We start from the raw sequence: 14339 nt of genomic DNA on the forward strand, positions 1-14339 counted from the left end.
CGCCCACGAGTATGGGCGACGACTGGAGGACCAAAAGACGAGGGCGTGGGAGTCGGCGCTGGCGTTGGCGTGGACCTGCGGACGCGAAGGAGGTGTACCGCCGTGTGTGTGTGTGCGTATGGAAGCGGGATTGGAAGTGGAAGTGGACGAGGGGAGGGAGGATGAGGTGAGCGCGAGCAAAAGGTACTTTGCGGTGATGAGGTTTTTGGTGTCGCTGCGAGGTACCGGTCTTGGTGTTGGTGGATGTGCGAGCCGGCGTCTTCTTTGGGGGATGTCGAGGGTGGACGAAGATCCAAAGCAGACCAAAAGGTCCGAGGGAAACAAATTTCGTTATTTCACGGGTCCAGTAAAGCCCACTCGAGGTCCGAAGCTGGAAGGCAATGGATGGTCACGAATCAAGGAAAGTACTTGTTTAATTTTGAGTCGAGTCCGTGTCTTGGAGTCTATGAAGATGAACGGCATAAAATCACGTAGAGTCGATATCGCCGACGAAGGTGGGTGCAAGGTCGCGCTGGTTCAGTGGTTCTACCTAGTGCTGGTGCTGGCGTTGGCGCAGTCTGCCCGGTCTTTGGTGTTTGCCTGAGGTGAAGAGGCGGCAACCTGGGCAGCCCAGGGCAGGTCAGTCGCGAAGGCAGTCGAGGCGAAGCGCAAGGCACGGCAATGCAACGCAGAAACCGAGAGGTACTGACATTCGACGTACCTTACCTAAGGCAGGTACTTCTCTCTGGCTGCAGATTCGACCAGCCGATAAGTATCGGGCCCGAGCGCCAGGAGGGAAAGTTCCTGACGCAGCGGGAGCGGTGCAGTCGTCAGTGACATCTACGTATGTACGAATACTGAGGGGCTTCCAGTGTGATTTGGTCATTTGGGTACAGGCGCAGTGAGCCCCATACGGTACGGGCCCCCGAGGGCTAAGCGAGAAGGTTGAGGCGTTCCGTTGTCGCGTTCATGTCGGGTTTCTCACTTCCAAATTGCTGGAGCTGCAGCTACAGTGCCTCTGGTGTTTTGGGTGCCTCCGAGGGAAGTGTTTCCGTGCTTTAGCCTCCCCTCCACTGTAGATCCGGCGGGGACCAGGTTCGTAAGCCCTGTCAGTGATGCCAGCCTGCAGTTCATTTTTGGCCATTTGCTGCGTCGTATTTTCCCTTACACGTGTAGATGCCTGGGATCCGTACCTGGGTCCTTTCTTTTGGGGGTCGCTGTGTTTCTGACCGTTTTCAGGACTCGAATCAGTCCGCTGTCTTGTCTCCTTTTTCACAACCACTGCCTGCGTGCCTGTCCCCCGTGCGAGCCGGTGACAAAAGACATCCAATTCCGCTATCCACGGAGGGAAAGCATCGAGAAGGGCGGCCAGTCCAGTGGCATGGCAGCTGCGCTAGCAGAGGACCGCCAGGAAGACGCACGAAGGAAGCGGCACTGGTGCAGTCCGCTTGGCCGGATTCTGGCTGCGTTAGGCACTGTGGCTGACAGGACAGTTTGGAGGTATCCGGGGCACTGTGACATACCCGGCTTTCTTGTACAATTACACCGTGCTGATATGCTCTCCGACACACATCCCCGCAACGGCCATCGTCCAGCAGCGCCCTCAACTCGAACCGAACGTCACTGCAGCGCGCTTTCCCTTTCCATCCCGAAAACACACCACCAGTCAAAGCCAGAACCGCCTCACCATCATCAGCCTTTTGCCCCGTCCCACGACCCGAGCTTGAGGAATTCTCACCGTGGCATCCTGGCCTCAACCTCCCTCTGACACTCTGTGCCTTTGGCAGAGAAGCATGGCATGCCTCACGCCTAAATGTCTCACCCTTCATACGATGCCCCGTCTAGTGTCACGGCGGTCACCATCTCCAAAAATCGACCGTCCCCAGCAGTGGAAACCCCAATCGTGGAGCCCCCGGGGCCCTCTCTGCTCTACGGATACTTTACCTTCTGACTTTGTTCAAGGGCCCCAAGCCTTGTCACGTTCGCGAAATCAAGACACGCCAAACCGCCGGCCGGGGACGGCTCCCAATCGCCGTCGCCAGTCCAAAGCCTTTCTTGAGTTCCTCCTCACCCACTTTACGCACTCAGCGGGTCGCTTTGCAGACTGCCCTCCACCCCAACCTCACGCCTGCCAATCTTCCTCCCCGACAATCGTCCGTATGGGCTTAGCGTCCCGCTGGCCTGGACGGTCGTCTCTCCCGGAGTCACCTCGCGCCCTGCCTTTCACCACTCAGCAATCGCCTCTTGCCTCTGCCTATGTGCAGACTGTTCCATCATGCAACGGGAGCACGCACCGCCGCTTGGTGTGAACAATCTCACGTTTGTCTACCACCGTAGGTTAGACTGCTTGGCCTCGCCTGGCCTGATCCAGTCCGGTCTGGTCTGAACACGAAGACTTGACTGACGAAACTGAGTGGATGGATGAGCGGAAGAATGGATGGGTGATGGATCCCTCTGTGATGGATGGACGGTTGGGTCCCCGCCAACCGTCAACCGGCCCCAGTGCTACCGCTCCACGACAGGCATTACAGCGGAGGCACTGGGCAGCCAGACTGGCATCCCTCACGTCGGGTTCAGCTGCTGAGTGCTGACAAAGGCGAGCCCTGACGGCGCCGGTGCTGCGTAATGAGGTACCTGTTGTACCTTGCGGATGCTCCTGCGCGACGACGCCCTAGTGACCACACTGACTTCCCAGAAATCCCATATCTGTCCCACGCTGCAATACGTCAGAAGCGTCAAAGAAGCACATACACGATGGGGCTGCGAATGGGAGAGAACCCTTGTTTCTCGCAAACTTTACGCCGCGGATACACGTCTTCGCTTCGAGTGAATATTTCGGTGGCCTCTTCGTCTCCCGCAGGCTTGCGTGCCCTGGCAATGCATCGCGTTGCCCTACTGCTTCGTTGCCTCGTGGCAGTCGTTGGCGAACAGCGTTGGCGGGCTCCAGTTCAACACCCCAAACAAGCCCCAAAGCATGATCCACACATTCCAGGCAGTCGGCCAAGATCTGATCGCATTCGAAAAAGCTAAAGAAACACCATTCCGCACCAACGACGTTCGACAAGAACAGATTAAGCATGGGCTGCGACGATGGAAGCGTTCAATGGCCCAGCACAGGCTGTTCTGGTCTTCGACATCCCTACGGAAAGTTGTTCTTGATCTGATCCCGTCGTCTTCTCTCCAGCAAACCCCGGTGCACAAATGCACAGCGCACTCGCCGCCGCATCTCCAAGCACCATCTTCTAGCGTCTATATCCCTGTCTCCCGTCCAAGGATGCGCCAATGGAGCCCTGTCCTCACCTCCACCAGCCAACCACAGATGCAGTTCGCGACGCGGTGGAGGAGAAGAGGCGAAGGGTAGCAGCCATCACGACTTTGAGCCAAAGGGAAAAAGAAAGACGTCCTCGACCAAATCGACCCTCATGGGACAAGACAACAGCAGGCAAACACGCTTTTTCTCACTGTGCCATCTGCCCCATAAGACAGGGAACCGGACACGCTCCGGCCGGTTCAGTCATCAGCCAGCCCCTCCCTCTCAACTATCGACATGCCTGCGTGCATTTGCTGCCCACTGCTCCACCATCCACAAGTCACAACTCTCGTCACGCCAAAGTTGCACGGCGATACAATCTGCTCTTCCGTCGACCGCCATTAGTCCGTTCTTGTAATGGTGAATCTGCTGGCCGAAGAGTCAACATCTTTGTGCTCGCAAGATCGAGGGGCATCCGAGAGTGACCCGCAACCGCGGCGACGTTTGCTCACGGCCTCTGCAAAGGTCCCCATTCGGTACGTGGCGTAAAGTGCGTGCATGACTCCAGGACATCGAATCCGTGGCAACCGAGACCAGACAGGCATAGGCCCAGATACCGTGCCTCGCTGCGAAACATTGGTGATGGGAAGCCTAGAAGAACCTACCTATATTTCCCCCTCATTAAAGCCTGGAATAAGTTGGGGTTGCTTGACTATTATTCGTTGTTGTCAACATTGGCGCTGCCAAACAACGGCCTTCCTTATTCAACATTGGCACCATCATACTCTACGACAAGCAATCGTACCCGACCCGGTCTCGCGAGTATCGAGGGCGAGCCTGGCTATCTCCGCCCCTGCCTCACAGGTCGAGATTCATCATGGCCATATGCCACCCCGACTGACGGCTGCGAAGTTTCAGTCTGTTGAGGGGAGACAGTCCGCCGGGCCATCCAGTGTCTTATTCTGTTTCTGCAGCTCGATCCGTGCTTATGTCACAGCCTGTCGTTCGCGTGCTCCGCCCAAAACTTACCCGGGTGTACCATTCTTCAGCTCTCGGAATTCTGTCCAGAGTCCAGACATACGGGTCTCAACTTCTTGCAACCGGCAGCATCAAGCCGTGACATTCCCCAAGGGAACCCGAACTTCCGTCACCAGTCGCCAAATGAAGCAGCCCAGGTCCAGATCTACGGGCATCACAGAAACCTCTATGGGGGGAAAAGGTAAAATGCAAAGTCGCAACCAATGATACCGCACAAGATCCTGCTAGAGATCGTGGGCAGTAGTCATGACTAGCTCCTTGTGGCATTTCATATCTATCTCACCTTTGAAGCATTCAACGCACCGTCCCGCCTGAGGCCAGGGCAGCTCACCGCAGCCGGCGTTCTGAATGCGCAGCGAGGTAACCTCAGAATAGTCTCTAGTTGGGGCACAAACGGGGGGCCCATCCACGGGCCGTCCTGAGAACAGACTAGAAGGAGCGGAAGACACGCCTCGTCAAGTACCGTCGCGGGCGGACGTGCGATCGGTTTCTTATCCGCCAAACGCCCTTTCTCCAGCCTTTACAACGCACCTATTGAACCCCGCTGACCCCTCCTCGCCGGCTCGGCTGGTGGCGATTCCCTTTACGCCAAGTGCAGCGTCCCAAGTCTTGAGGTGGTGGTGTGCTAGTGGCACCGGCTGCCCACCCGTATGATTTCATTGTTGTTACCAAACTATCTCTCTCTGTGTGTCTCTGTCGTCGTCACGGCATCTGATTACCCCGTCGGACACATTTCCAAGTGTTTATTACGGGACCGAGAAACCGTCTGAACCAAGACGTGACCCGCGTCGACGTCAGCAAGAACAAAAGACGTCCCGAGGGGCAGACAAGCGTCAGCAGCTGAAACGGTTTTACACATGTCTTTCTGTGTGTCTCCTGCAAGATCTCGAAATCTTACATGCGGCTTTTCCACATCCAGGAAGCTGTCCAGAAGTCTGCAGGACGCCTGGCTGCGCCATCCATGAGCTGTCACTATTAAGCCTCGCGCGCGCCGCTTCCCAAGCCACATCCATACCCCGTCTCACCCATTTAGAGATCGACCTACGCCGACGTGGTTTACAAGAGCCCACACATCTTCACATCGCCTTGCGCTCAGCCTGTGTTCAGCTTCAAGAACGGGATGACCCGGGGTCTGCTATTACGATGCCCTCTATCTAGCGTAGTCTCATGCGTATGTAAGCAGGCCTTGCATGGCCGAGGGCGTTTTCGCCCGCTGGACGATCTAGACAACGATGAACGATCTAGATGACGATGCCCCGTTCAAATGAGGCATGATCTCTATACAGCTCACTCCATGGGCATCCTCCCACGTACAGAGCACAGTCAGATGTGAGATCGACGGAGCTCCCGTGCCAAGGAGAAACTTGGGGCGTGAAACGCTTAACACATCCGATCTGACACCGGATTCCCAGGTGCGCTTGTTCTGGGGACGGAGATCCCCCTGATTGACGAATGTGAAGACCTCTAGAAGAGCTTCAAAAAGACGCTCGGCAAGACCTTCCCCTCGGCTCAGCATGATTTACGTTGAAAGATCAGGTCCCTGACAGAGCCTTTGTGCGGTATTTCACGACGACCGTCTGGATGCATGGCAAGTAGTCTAGATACCCCTGTTGAACCACACCATGCCGTTCTCCCCGCCACGGCCGTGGAACTCGGGCTCGAGCTTGTCGACGCTGATGCTCTCCTTCTGGGGGAAGACGGCGAGGGCAAGAGGCAGGACGGCGTAGCTCGTCACCAGAATGAGACCGAGGTTGATGGGCACAGTCATGCGGGGGCGCTGCTTCAGCCACTGGGTCTGCTGCAGACGGACGAGGACAAGGGGCGGGATGACCATGATGGGCGTGGAGTTGAAGACGCGGCTGGCGGCCGTCTCGCCGACGGCGATGGTGGCAGCCTTCTTGCTGCGGCCGAGGGACTGGACCTGGGCGCCGTCGCCGCCCTCCGCCTCCTTCTTCTTGCGCTCCTCGTCCGAGACCACGGGGAAGACGTCAATGCCCTTGCGGATCTCCTCGCCGCGCATGAGAAGGACGTTGAGGGCACCAGCGGAGGCCACGGCGGCGAAGGGAACGAGACGGGTCAGGGTCGTGCGGGTCGCCGGGGAGAGGGAGCGGAGGCGGGGGACGAGCTTGTTGAGGCCGACGGCGACACCGCAGGAGACGGAGACGGCCATGGCGTAGGACTCGCCGAGCTTGCGCCAGGTCAGGGGGGAGGATTTGTTCGCGTTTGCAGAGTTGATTGCGACGTTGAGGGACTGGTTGACAACTTGCCATGCGATTGTTCCTGCTGTCTATCGGGGTTGTTAGATCGGTCTCGGAGTGTAAGTGCCGGGCGGCAGGAGGAAAATGGAGACTCACGCCGAGTCCGGGCTGGAGCATGCCGGCCGTGACGACCAAGTTGGTCAGGACGAAAGCGGACATGCGGAAGGGGAGGAGGACCGGTTCGCCGGTGTCTGGGGGCCGTGTGCCTGTGTTAGCCGGAGCGCAACGAGCCCGCGCGCGGGGGGGTTATTGGGATCGTGGGCTCGTCGCACCTGGATGGAGGGTAGAGTCGACGACCTTCTTGGCCTTCCAGAGCTCTGGCGTCATCGTCGGGATCTTTCCTTGCTTGTAGTCGCTGAGCAGGGACTTGGCTTGCTCGAGACCGGTGCTGCCGACGAGCAGGGTGCTGTAGATCGCGACATGTTAGCATTGGGTCTGTAAGAGAGACGGCTTGTACCATCGCGCCGCGGCGGGGTGGGTTGCGCGAGAGAGAACTCGTACCTTGGGTCGGTCAGGCCCATGCTGTGTCGTGCGCGTCCCCAGTAGGTGCTGAGGTCATACTGGGAGGCGGGCAGCTCGCGGCTGCCGGGCAAAGAGGCGGACATGTTGTAAAAGCTGTGGTTTATCCAGAAAACACCAAGGAAGAGGTTCAGAGAGGAGGATCGCGAACCTCGCCCGCTTCGCAATTGAAGGCCGCCCAGAGGTCGTGAGGGGTAAAGTAAGGAGAGGGGTAACGCGGTCGACGGGAGCGGTGCCGACGCTGTGGTACGGCCACTGCTGAAGGAGGGGGGACGGCGGTGAGGTTTTTGGGGAAAAGGCGTGTATGACGGGTTTGCGAAAGGCGTGGTTGAGAGATGTGCTGCAAAATGGGTATCGTCGGATGTGCTCCCGATCTCGGTAGGTGGTGGAGCGAAGGGGTCTTTGGCGGGCAGGCTTTAAGGAGATAAGGCCGGCGGGTGGTGACGGGTGGGAGGGGTTGGTATCGGTTGGCTGCGGGCTGCATGGACGGGATCGTTCTGATTGATGTCTAGACTGCAGCGCTAGCAGCCATCAATTGAGTATCCTGCCAAGAAGGCCGTAAAAAACGGCGTAAGGCAAGGTAGAAATCACATTATCACGGAGCAGAAAAAACAAAACTATAGGCAGACAACTCCAACTGTCTTCATGAATGCGAAAAATATTGGGAGGGCGTCGGTGAAAAAAGCAAAAGATAACGCGACCTACCTAGGGATCGAACCTAGAATCTTCAGAGTATGACTTGGAGACAGCCGAAATCTGACGCGATGCCATTTCGCCAGCAGGCCAATGCTGGTTGATGAAAGAGAATGTCGAAATGTGCTCTATAAAGCCTGCATGAAAGTGGGGCATAAGGAGGGGTCGTCCGGGTAACAATACCCCAAAGGCGGCCGACAGTTGTCACGCCTTGGTGCTATAGGTGTCGCAGTCTCTTCTATCCTTTGTGTTACCATTTATGTCATTGATTCTAGGTATATTGATTGGTGGTGTCATTCGCCTGCTTGCTTCGTGTTACTATGAGGTTCACTGAACTTGTAAGACCCGGAAAGTTATGTTACACAGATCGGTGACCGCAAAAGATTACGTGACAGATCTTCTCAAAACATTCGAAATACTTGCAAAATTGTTCTCTCAGTTTGGGCGAAGAAAGCGCAAACTGCTAATATGTTATGTAGGTCTTACATCGTGGCGTTGAAAGAACTGAAATACGATGACAATTGTGTCGCCCACGGTTTCGTTATCCGAGGCGAGAACCATGCAAACGCCGCCAGCGTCCACCAAACAGAGAAGCCAGATGATCGCGAAGAACCAGTCTTTGATTGAGTCAAGTACGGGCTCTTGCCGCTATCTATGGCCCTGGAAATCCTCCCACGTCTATCAACGTTTGCTCTCGTGACCCCCAATTATATCAGCTGCCTGGAGTGCCAAAGCGTACATGGCAACCTGCAAGTTAGCGGAAATAGACCTCGGGAAGATGGATGAATCCGCAACGAAGAGACCTTCGACGTCCTTGACGCTGAGGTCAGTGTTGACGACTTTGCCCATAGCAGCAGTCCCGCTCGGGTGGAAGCAAGACCTGTTCACATCTCAGTTTTCAAAATCTCACATGGAAGACTAGGGGAACAAATAACGTACCCTGCTATTTGTCGAGCTCGGGCAGCGAATGCCTCGTCAGAAGAGTTCACCGTAAGTGGTGCGTCAACTGCCAACTCGCCATCGAGGATGTCACGGCCAACTGGCGTGAGATCGCTTCCGAGGAGCCTGGTGTCAAACTTGAGAGCTTCGCGCACAGCGTACCTGTCGACTGCCGTGCTGAGGTAGTTGGGGTCGATCACGGGATAGTCGCTAATATTCGCCGACGAGATGCCCACAGAACCCCGCGAAGTATCGATAAGGACGATGGACAGCATCAGGATAGCGGAGCCGTCTGTCGAAGCGCCGTTGTACTGCAACGAGTGAGAGACATGTGCCCGGTCCTGACGGAGCAGGGGATGATCTGGGCCTGGCTCGCTGCCCTCATCTTCCGCGATGGCAGCGGCGAGACCTTCCTTAGGCAGGCTAGTTGTGGCGAGGAAATCAATCTTGTTGCCCAGGCCGTACTGAGGCTCCTTGAAAAGGGGGTTGTCCGACTCATAAGCCCAACCCTCGGAGACGTTCTTGACCTTCCAGGCGGTGGGCATCAAGATGTGATCATGGAGGTTCTGGCCAACTTCAGGTTGGCCAAGCTTCACCTCGATGCCATGCTCCTTGAGCGTCTCGGCGGGGCCAATACCAGAGAGCATGAGCAATTGAGGAGTGCGATAGGCACCCGCGGTGAGAATCGTCTTGCCGCCAAGGTACTCTGTTCCGTTCTGCAGGCGGACGCCTTTCGCAACCATCGAAGTGCTATTCAGACGCCTTTCGACAAGGATTTGCTCAACCATAGTGTTAGTCAGAACGGTGACCCCATCCAAAGGGAAGGCCTCTGATGAGAGTTGTCTGCGGCCCTCTGCTCGGTTCTCTTGCAGGTCACCGTACCCAATAGGGTTTCCCGCGTTGGCATCAAGTTGGGGCAGAGCATAGACACCGAGGGCTTCGTAGGACTCCGCCAGCTTTTCGCGCATAGGGAACGGACGGTTCATGGGAGTAACGCCCTGGATGACCATGGAGCCGTTGGAGCCGTGCTGAGAAAGGTTGATGCTGGTGTCGAAGAACTTCTCGGTCAACTTCATGTAAGGAAGCTGGCTTTCGTAGCTCCACCTACTGTAGCCAACTTCTTCCGCCCAAAGATCATAGTCTACTGTGTGGCCACGAACCCAGGCCGCTTATGATTCAAGTCAGCAAAAAGCCGTGAGGGATTGCGGAGAAAGACGGCTAGACGAGCTTGACCTACGTCCATTGATGGCTGTTCCTCCGCCAAGAGCCTTTCCAGCCGGAGAGGCAATTGAGCGGTTGTCGAGGTTTACCTGTGGGACAGAAGCATAACCCCAATCGAGATCACTTCCGGCACCAGTACTGGTGTTGGGATAGGCGATAGCCTCGAGACCATTGACGTTGGGACCAGCTTCAACCAAGAGGATCCGCAGAGTAGGGACTTTGTGAAGAAGACGATTGGAAATGACGGAGCCTGCAAGGCCACCGCCAACAACGATGAAATCCCATAACGACATGACGATGAGATTGCAGAAACGGTCTCTCAGCGAATTGAGGAGCAAATGTGGCCCGCGTGAAGATAACGAAGAGAAGTCACGAGTGCAGACACGAACAAGCTCGCTCTTTATGGCACACTGCTTTGGAGCTCACTTAATATGTGATGCGATTTGCCTGCATTTGCTGGGGTATCCGTTAGGTCTGGCCATCGTGGCACAGGATCAAGAGGAGGACCCTGGAACAGATTTCCTTTAGCTGCATAAGAAACCACCGGAGCGTAGCTGTGGCATTGGAGAAAATATCTGGACATTGGCGTGAAAGGCACGAAGTCAGGGTCTTAGATGCAAGAGTAGATTGGGTGTCCGCACCTGCGAGTCTGGGTTGCAACATCGACCCTCTGCGGAGCCGGATCAACTTCCGAAAGGATGTTGGCCATACTTTGATCTCAGAGTTGCGATCCAATCGAATGTGCGGACATCATGTCCCCGGGCCGTGATACATCGGCCATGCTGTGCCACTTCTTTGCGTCCGGCTTGGCAGGACTCGTGCAGATTTCCCCTTCTGTTCCAACAGGCGCATGTGCCGCAGAAACTGAACCTCGAAGCGCAGTCTTGTGAAAGCTTGCGGAAGTCGTGGATCGTGACGTTTTAAATTAAGTATCCTGACTATGTTTTCTGTCGTTTTCATTCATCTCTCGCCGTGGACTTCACAACAACCTCTGACTTAACCCAGATATCATGATTTGCACCCTTTCCTGACCCGTTCGACCATCCTCGATTATGTCCGTCTCGTGTCTCGCGTGTTGCGGCTCTCCTGAGCTCGGGACCGAGAATCGATTCAACGCTGTTGTTGTCGCCATATTCGTCTTTGCCGTTTGATCTTTCGGTGCCGCTCGTTTCGTAACCGCCTCGTTCGCCGATGCGGCCTCCCAAATCCAGCTCTGGAGTCTTTAGGCCGATGCGGACGGTGTAGTCGGTGCCTCCAATCGTTCTCATCATGAAAGATCCAGTCATGTCTCTGGTATAAGGACCGGTGCGTTTGCTGCCGCTTCGGGATGTCCATAGGTTGAGCCACTCCTTGAACAGAGGGCGGCAGACTGGAATGCCGATGCACACCTAGGACAGTGAGTGAATGTCTTCAGTTTTACTTGAAAGTATCTTACCAAAGTTGTGGCAAGCTCAGCCGCGTGCCAGACTATCAGGCCAACAGTATCCTCTGCAAATCAATCGCATCAGTGACTGGCCCTCACTTTCGCCACAGCCAACTCTCAAATTCAGGACAACTCACTAGTGAAGTTGGCACTGCTCAGATTCTTCAACTCCAAGGCTCTCAGGATGCCACAACCTCCAGCACTGAGAGCAATCAGTTGATGTCCATAATTCAACCCCAGGAGGTTGACTCACATGACGCCCAGACTCATACTCATGTTGATGAGAAGCTTCTCCTTCTTGGGCATCTGAAGGTTCCAAAGCAGAGCCCATGGCGTGACCGCGTACCAGAAATCGACCACCACACTCCAGATTCCGGCTGCCGTCGCAATCGGGCCCGGGTCGATGGGACATGAGCCGCCTGGGAGAAGTCGATCCCAGAGAAATTCGACCGGCGTACACGAGAACCAGAAAACGCATAGCGACGCGACCACGAAGATACCGAGGATGATGACCGGAAAGAGGATGATGAACTGGTGTAGGCGGGTAGTTACCAGTCGGAGTAGGAACAACGCAAGGGACGTCTTGGAGACGACGGTGCCGAAGACGAGGATAGTCTGCCCGATGGCTTCGTATAAGATGGCTCGAGAAATGTCGTAGGATGTCTCGAGTTCCGTAATATCCCTGCCGAAGCCGTAGAACGATGCGATCGTGATCATGACATCGTAGGCGATGAAGAGGACCTATCAACACAAGAGTCAGAGGCGCATGGCTCGTTCAACATCACTACCGCGAACACTCACAAATGAAAAGTTGAAGAAATGGTCATCCATCCCGTACGCCGAGAGCACACCCAGCCGCGTCCACAGGCGCAGGATGACGAAGCACAATGCCATGGCAGTCAAGCCCCAAAGGACGCCCAGCGCCATGGGCGCATCACCGCCTGGTCCAATCATCGTGCCTCAGGTGTCGACCTCGAATGGGAGACAACGAAGAAGAGGAGAGAGAGGACGAGAGAGAGTCGATCCCGGATCCAGGTAGGGCGCAGACGTCACTTAAAGCTCCGTGGTTCATCTGGCCATCCCTACACCTCCACGAGTCAATCTAGGACAGGGAACAGGAGAGGAGTGGTACTGGATCTGGGGAAGGGCAATGAAGGCCAGACTTGTACTCCAGTCATCGACAGACCTCACGGGAGCGCTGCGAGGAATACGGCTTGGCGGCCCCCCGTAGGCCCTTTCATATCTACGAAATCCACCGCACACGGGGACATCGGTTGACAGGTCGATCCCTAACCGAAAGAAGACGCCCCGACGCACTCTGTGGACTGGTCCTGCGGCGGCCCCTGGCCCAAGTCAAACGGAGGGCTGAGGGGATCGTCAGCCATGTGCAAGGATGCTATCTCGAGCGTACCCACCCAGAGGTCACAGCACACACGCGGCATTGGAGGCCCGTCCAAGATTTCGAGAAGCATGGCCCGCATTCCATGGCGCCAGCCACGGGTCGGGGGCCGATTTTTCTTCAACGGTTTGATTGCATGGCATCTTGGTTTCGTCAATTTTCCCTTTCCGGCCACGAGAAGGGAGGGGCTACATCCCACCCAGGGACCGGCATCAAGTGGTGGTAAAATCCTTGGAAACTTTCCGTACCTGAATCAGCAACGAGCTGACGGAGAGTTTATGCAGCAGAAATCATTGGATGAAGCCTCAGTTCGAAGGCTGATCCTGCGAGTACTTCATTGCACGCGCTACCTTGTCGTCGGCCGTCTCATCAGTCGGCATCCAAGTCGTCGTGCCGTCTTAGCTTCTTCCTGAGCGCAACCAGCTGAGCTCAGTTCGCCAACCAAGACGACCTCTGCCGAGTTCCTCAAAAGAGCCGTGACATCGTCTCCCAAATCTTTCCGTGGTTCGTCTAACCGGACGGAGATTGAACCTCAGATGGCTGCTAGCCCTTGGGGGGAATATGCCTCCGTAAACCAATCACATGTGCCGGATATGTTGTGCTCTGAGAGAGGTCCGAGAGCCGGCGTCCGGGCCGCTGCCGCGTTTCTTCGAATCCCCGCACCCACGACCAAGTCTTCCGTCTTTGGACTACTAGCCGGCAGAATTGTTCACACACTAAAATCCTCGAATTCGAAGGAGAGCGAATCGTCATTGAATGGATCCAACCACTTGACTTAGAGCTGCCATGAAACAAAGTCTTGAGCGAACCGTTGGTCGACCATGCTCTTGGAGAGAGAGAAAACAAAAAAAAACCCCTCCTGGTCCCAATTTTTCACACCAGCATCGCTGACCGCATATTACGGGAGCGCTGTGGGTTCGCAGTCCTCCATCGCCAGGGTGACTCGTCAACTGAACGAATAAGAGCCTCCCTGGCGTCGCAGCAGCGATGGCGATTTTGGGTTATTTTCCCGATGCCGGCGAGAAATGAGCACAATGCGACGACAGCATGAAATCCTTCGCGCGCGTAAATTCCGGAAGGATTTCGTTCTGGGCTTGTTGAGTGTTGATCCCTTCCAGGCTTCTACTTTCCGTCCACGCCAACCGTCGCCAAGTTCTAGAACTGCCGCGACGTGGAGATGCCACGCGGGAGACTCGTGATTCGCATCGACGAAAGTGGCAATGGATGAACCGAGCACGGGCGATCCGGGTGATCTAGCGCAGACCGGCGCCTGGGACTAGGTGTTACAGGGAACTTCTAGTAAACGAAGTCGAACTCCGCGTTTTCGTATTTGATTCGATATGCGAACCGGCGAGTCTAGTGTTGGATGAGCTTCTGTTGTTTTTTCTAACGTCCAAAACGCTGGATCACCGCTCGGACTTTGCGTTCATTCCAGATGGGCGGTCACGAAGCTTCCAAACAACCGCAGGCGATTCTTTCCCTCTTCCACGTTGCGACGTCTTCTGACAGGCCTTTCCACGCGGCATCGAGTCAGTGCCCCCAGCGCGCCCTGCATGTTTGTTTCCTCTGCCACCTGTCCCTCGCGTGTTGTGGTGGTACTGAGTCCACCGGGCTCCCTGT

General features: G+C 55.9%; 3 protein-coding genes across 3 annotated transcripts; all 3 read right to left on the bottom strand.

The window, feature by feature from the left end:
- Nucleotides 1–5864: 5864 nt before the first annotated feature.
- fsf1 (putative mitochondrial transport protein fsf1) lies at nucleotides 5865–7130 on the bottom strand (the record flags this gene model as incomplete). Its single annotated transcript, XM_032035981.1, has 4 exons — nucleotides 5865–6554; nucleotides 6622–6716; nucleotides 6798–6931; nucleotides 7027–7130. The coding sequence occupies 4 exons, from the start codon at nucleotides 7128–7130 to the stop codon at nucleotides 5865–5867; spliced, it is 1023 nt and encodes a 340-aa protein (XP_031885218.1).
- A 1288-nt stretch (nucleotides 7131–8418) lies between these two features.
- On the bottom strand, nucleotides 8419–10190 carry CGGC5_v007402 (alcohol dehydrogenase; the record flags this gene model as incomplete). The annotated part of the gene is made up of 3 exons (XM_032035982.1): nucleotides 8419–8617; nucleotides 8677–9844; nucleotides 9914–10190. The coding sequence occupies 3 exons, from the start codon at nucleotides 10188–10190 to the stop codon at nucleotides 8419–8421; spliced, it is 1644 nt and encodes a 547-aa protein (XP_031885041.1).
- Nucleotides 10191–10853: 663 nt separating this feature from the next.
- Nucleotides 10854–12274, bottom strand: CGGC5_v007403 (Satratoxin biosynthesis SC1 cluster protein 4; the record flags this gene model as incomplete). Its single annotated transcript, XM_032035983.1, has 5 exons — nucleotides 10854–11285; nucleotides 11333–11385; nucleotides 11458–11522; nucleotides 11574–12061; nucleotides 12122–12274. 5 exons carry the CDS (start codon nucleotides 12272–12274, stop codon nucleotides 10854–10856), a joined length of 1191 nt encoding a protein of 396 aa, XP_031885220.1.
- Between the last annotated feature and the right edge of the window lie 2065 nt (nucleotides 12275–14339).

Source organism: Colletotrichum fructicola (genome assembly GCF_000319635.2).
Source record: "Colletotrichum fructicola Nara gc5 chromosome Unknown KSG_Nara_v1_contig04, whole genome shotgun sequence".
Taxonomy (NCBI): domain Eukaryota; kingdom Fungi; phylum Ascomycota; class Sordariomycetes; order Glomerellales; family Glomerellaceae; genus Colletotrichum; species Colletotrichum fructicola.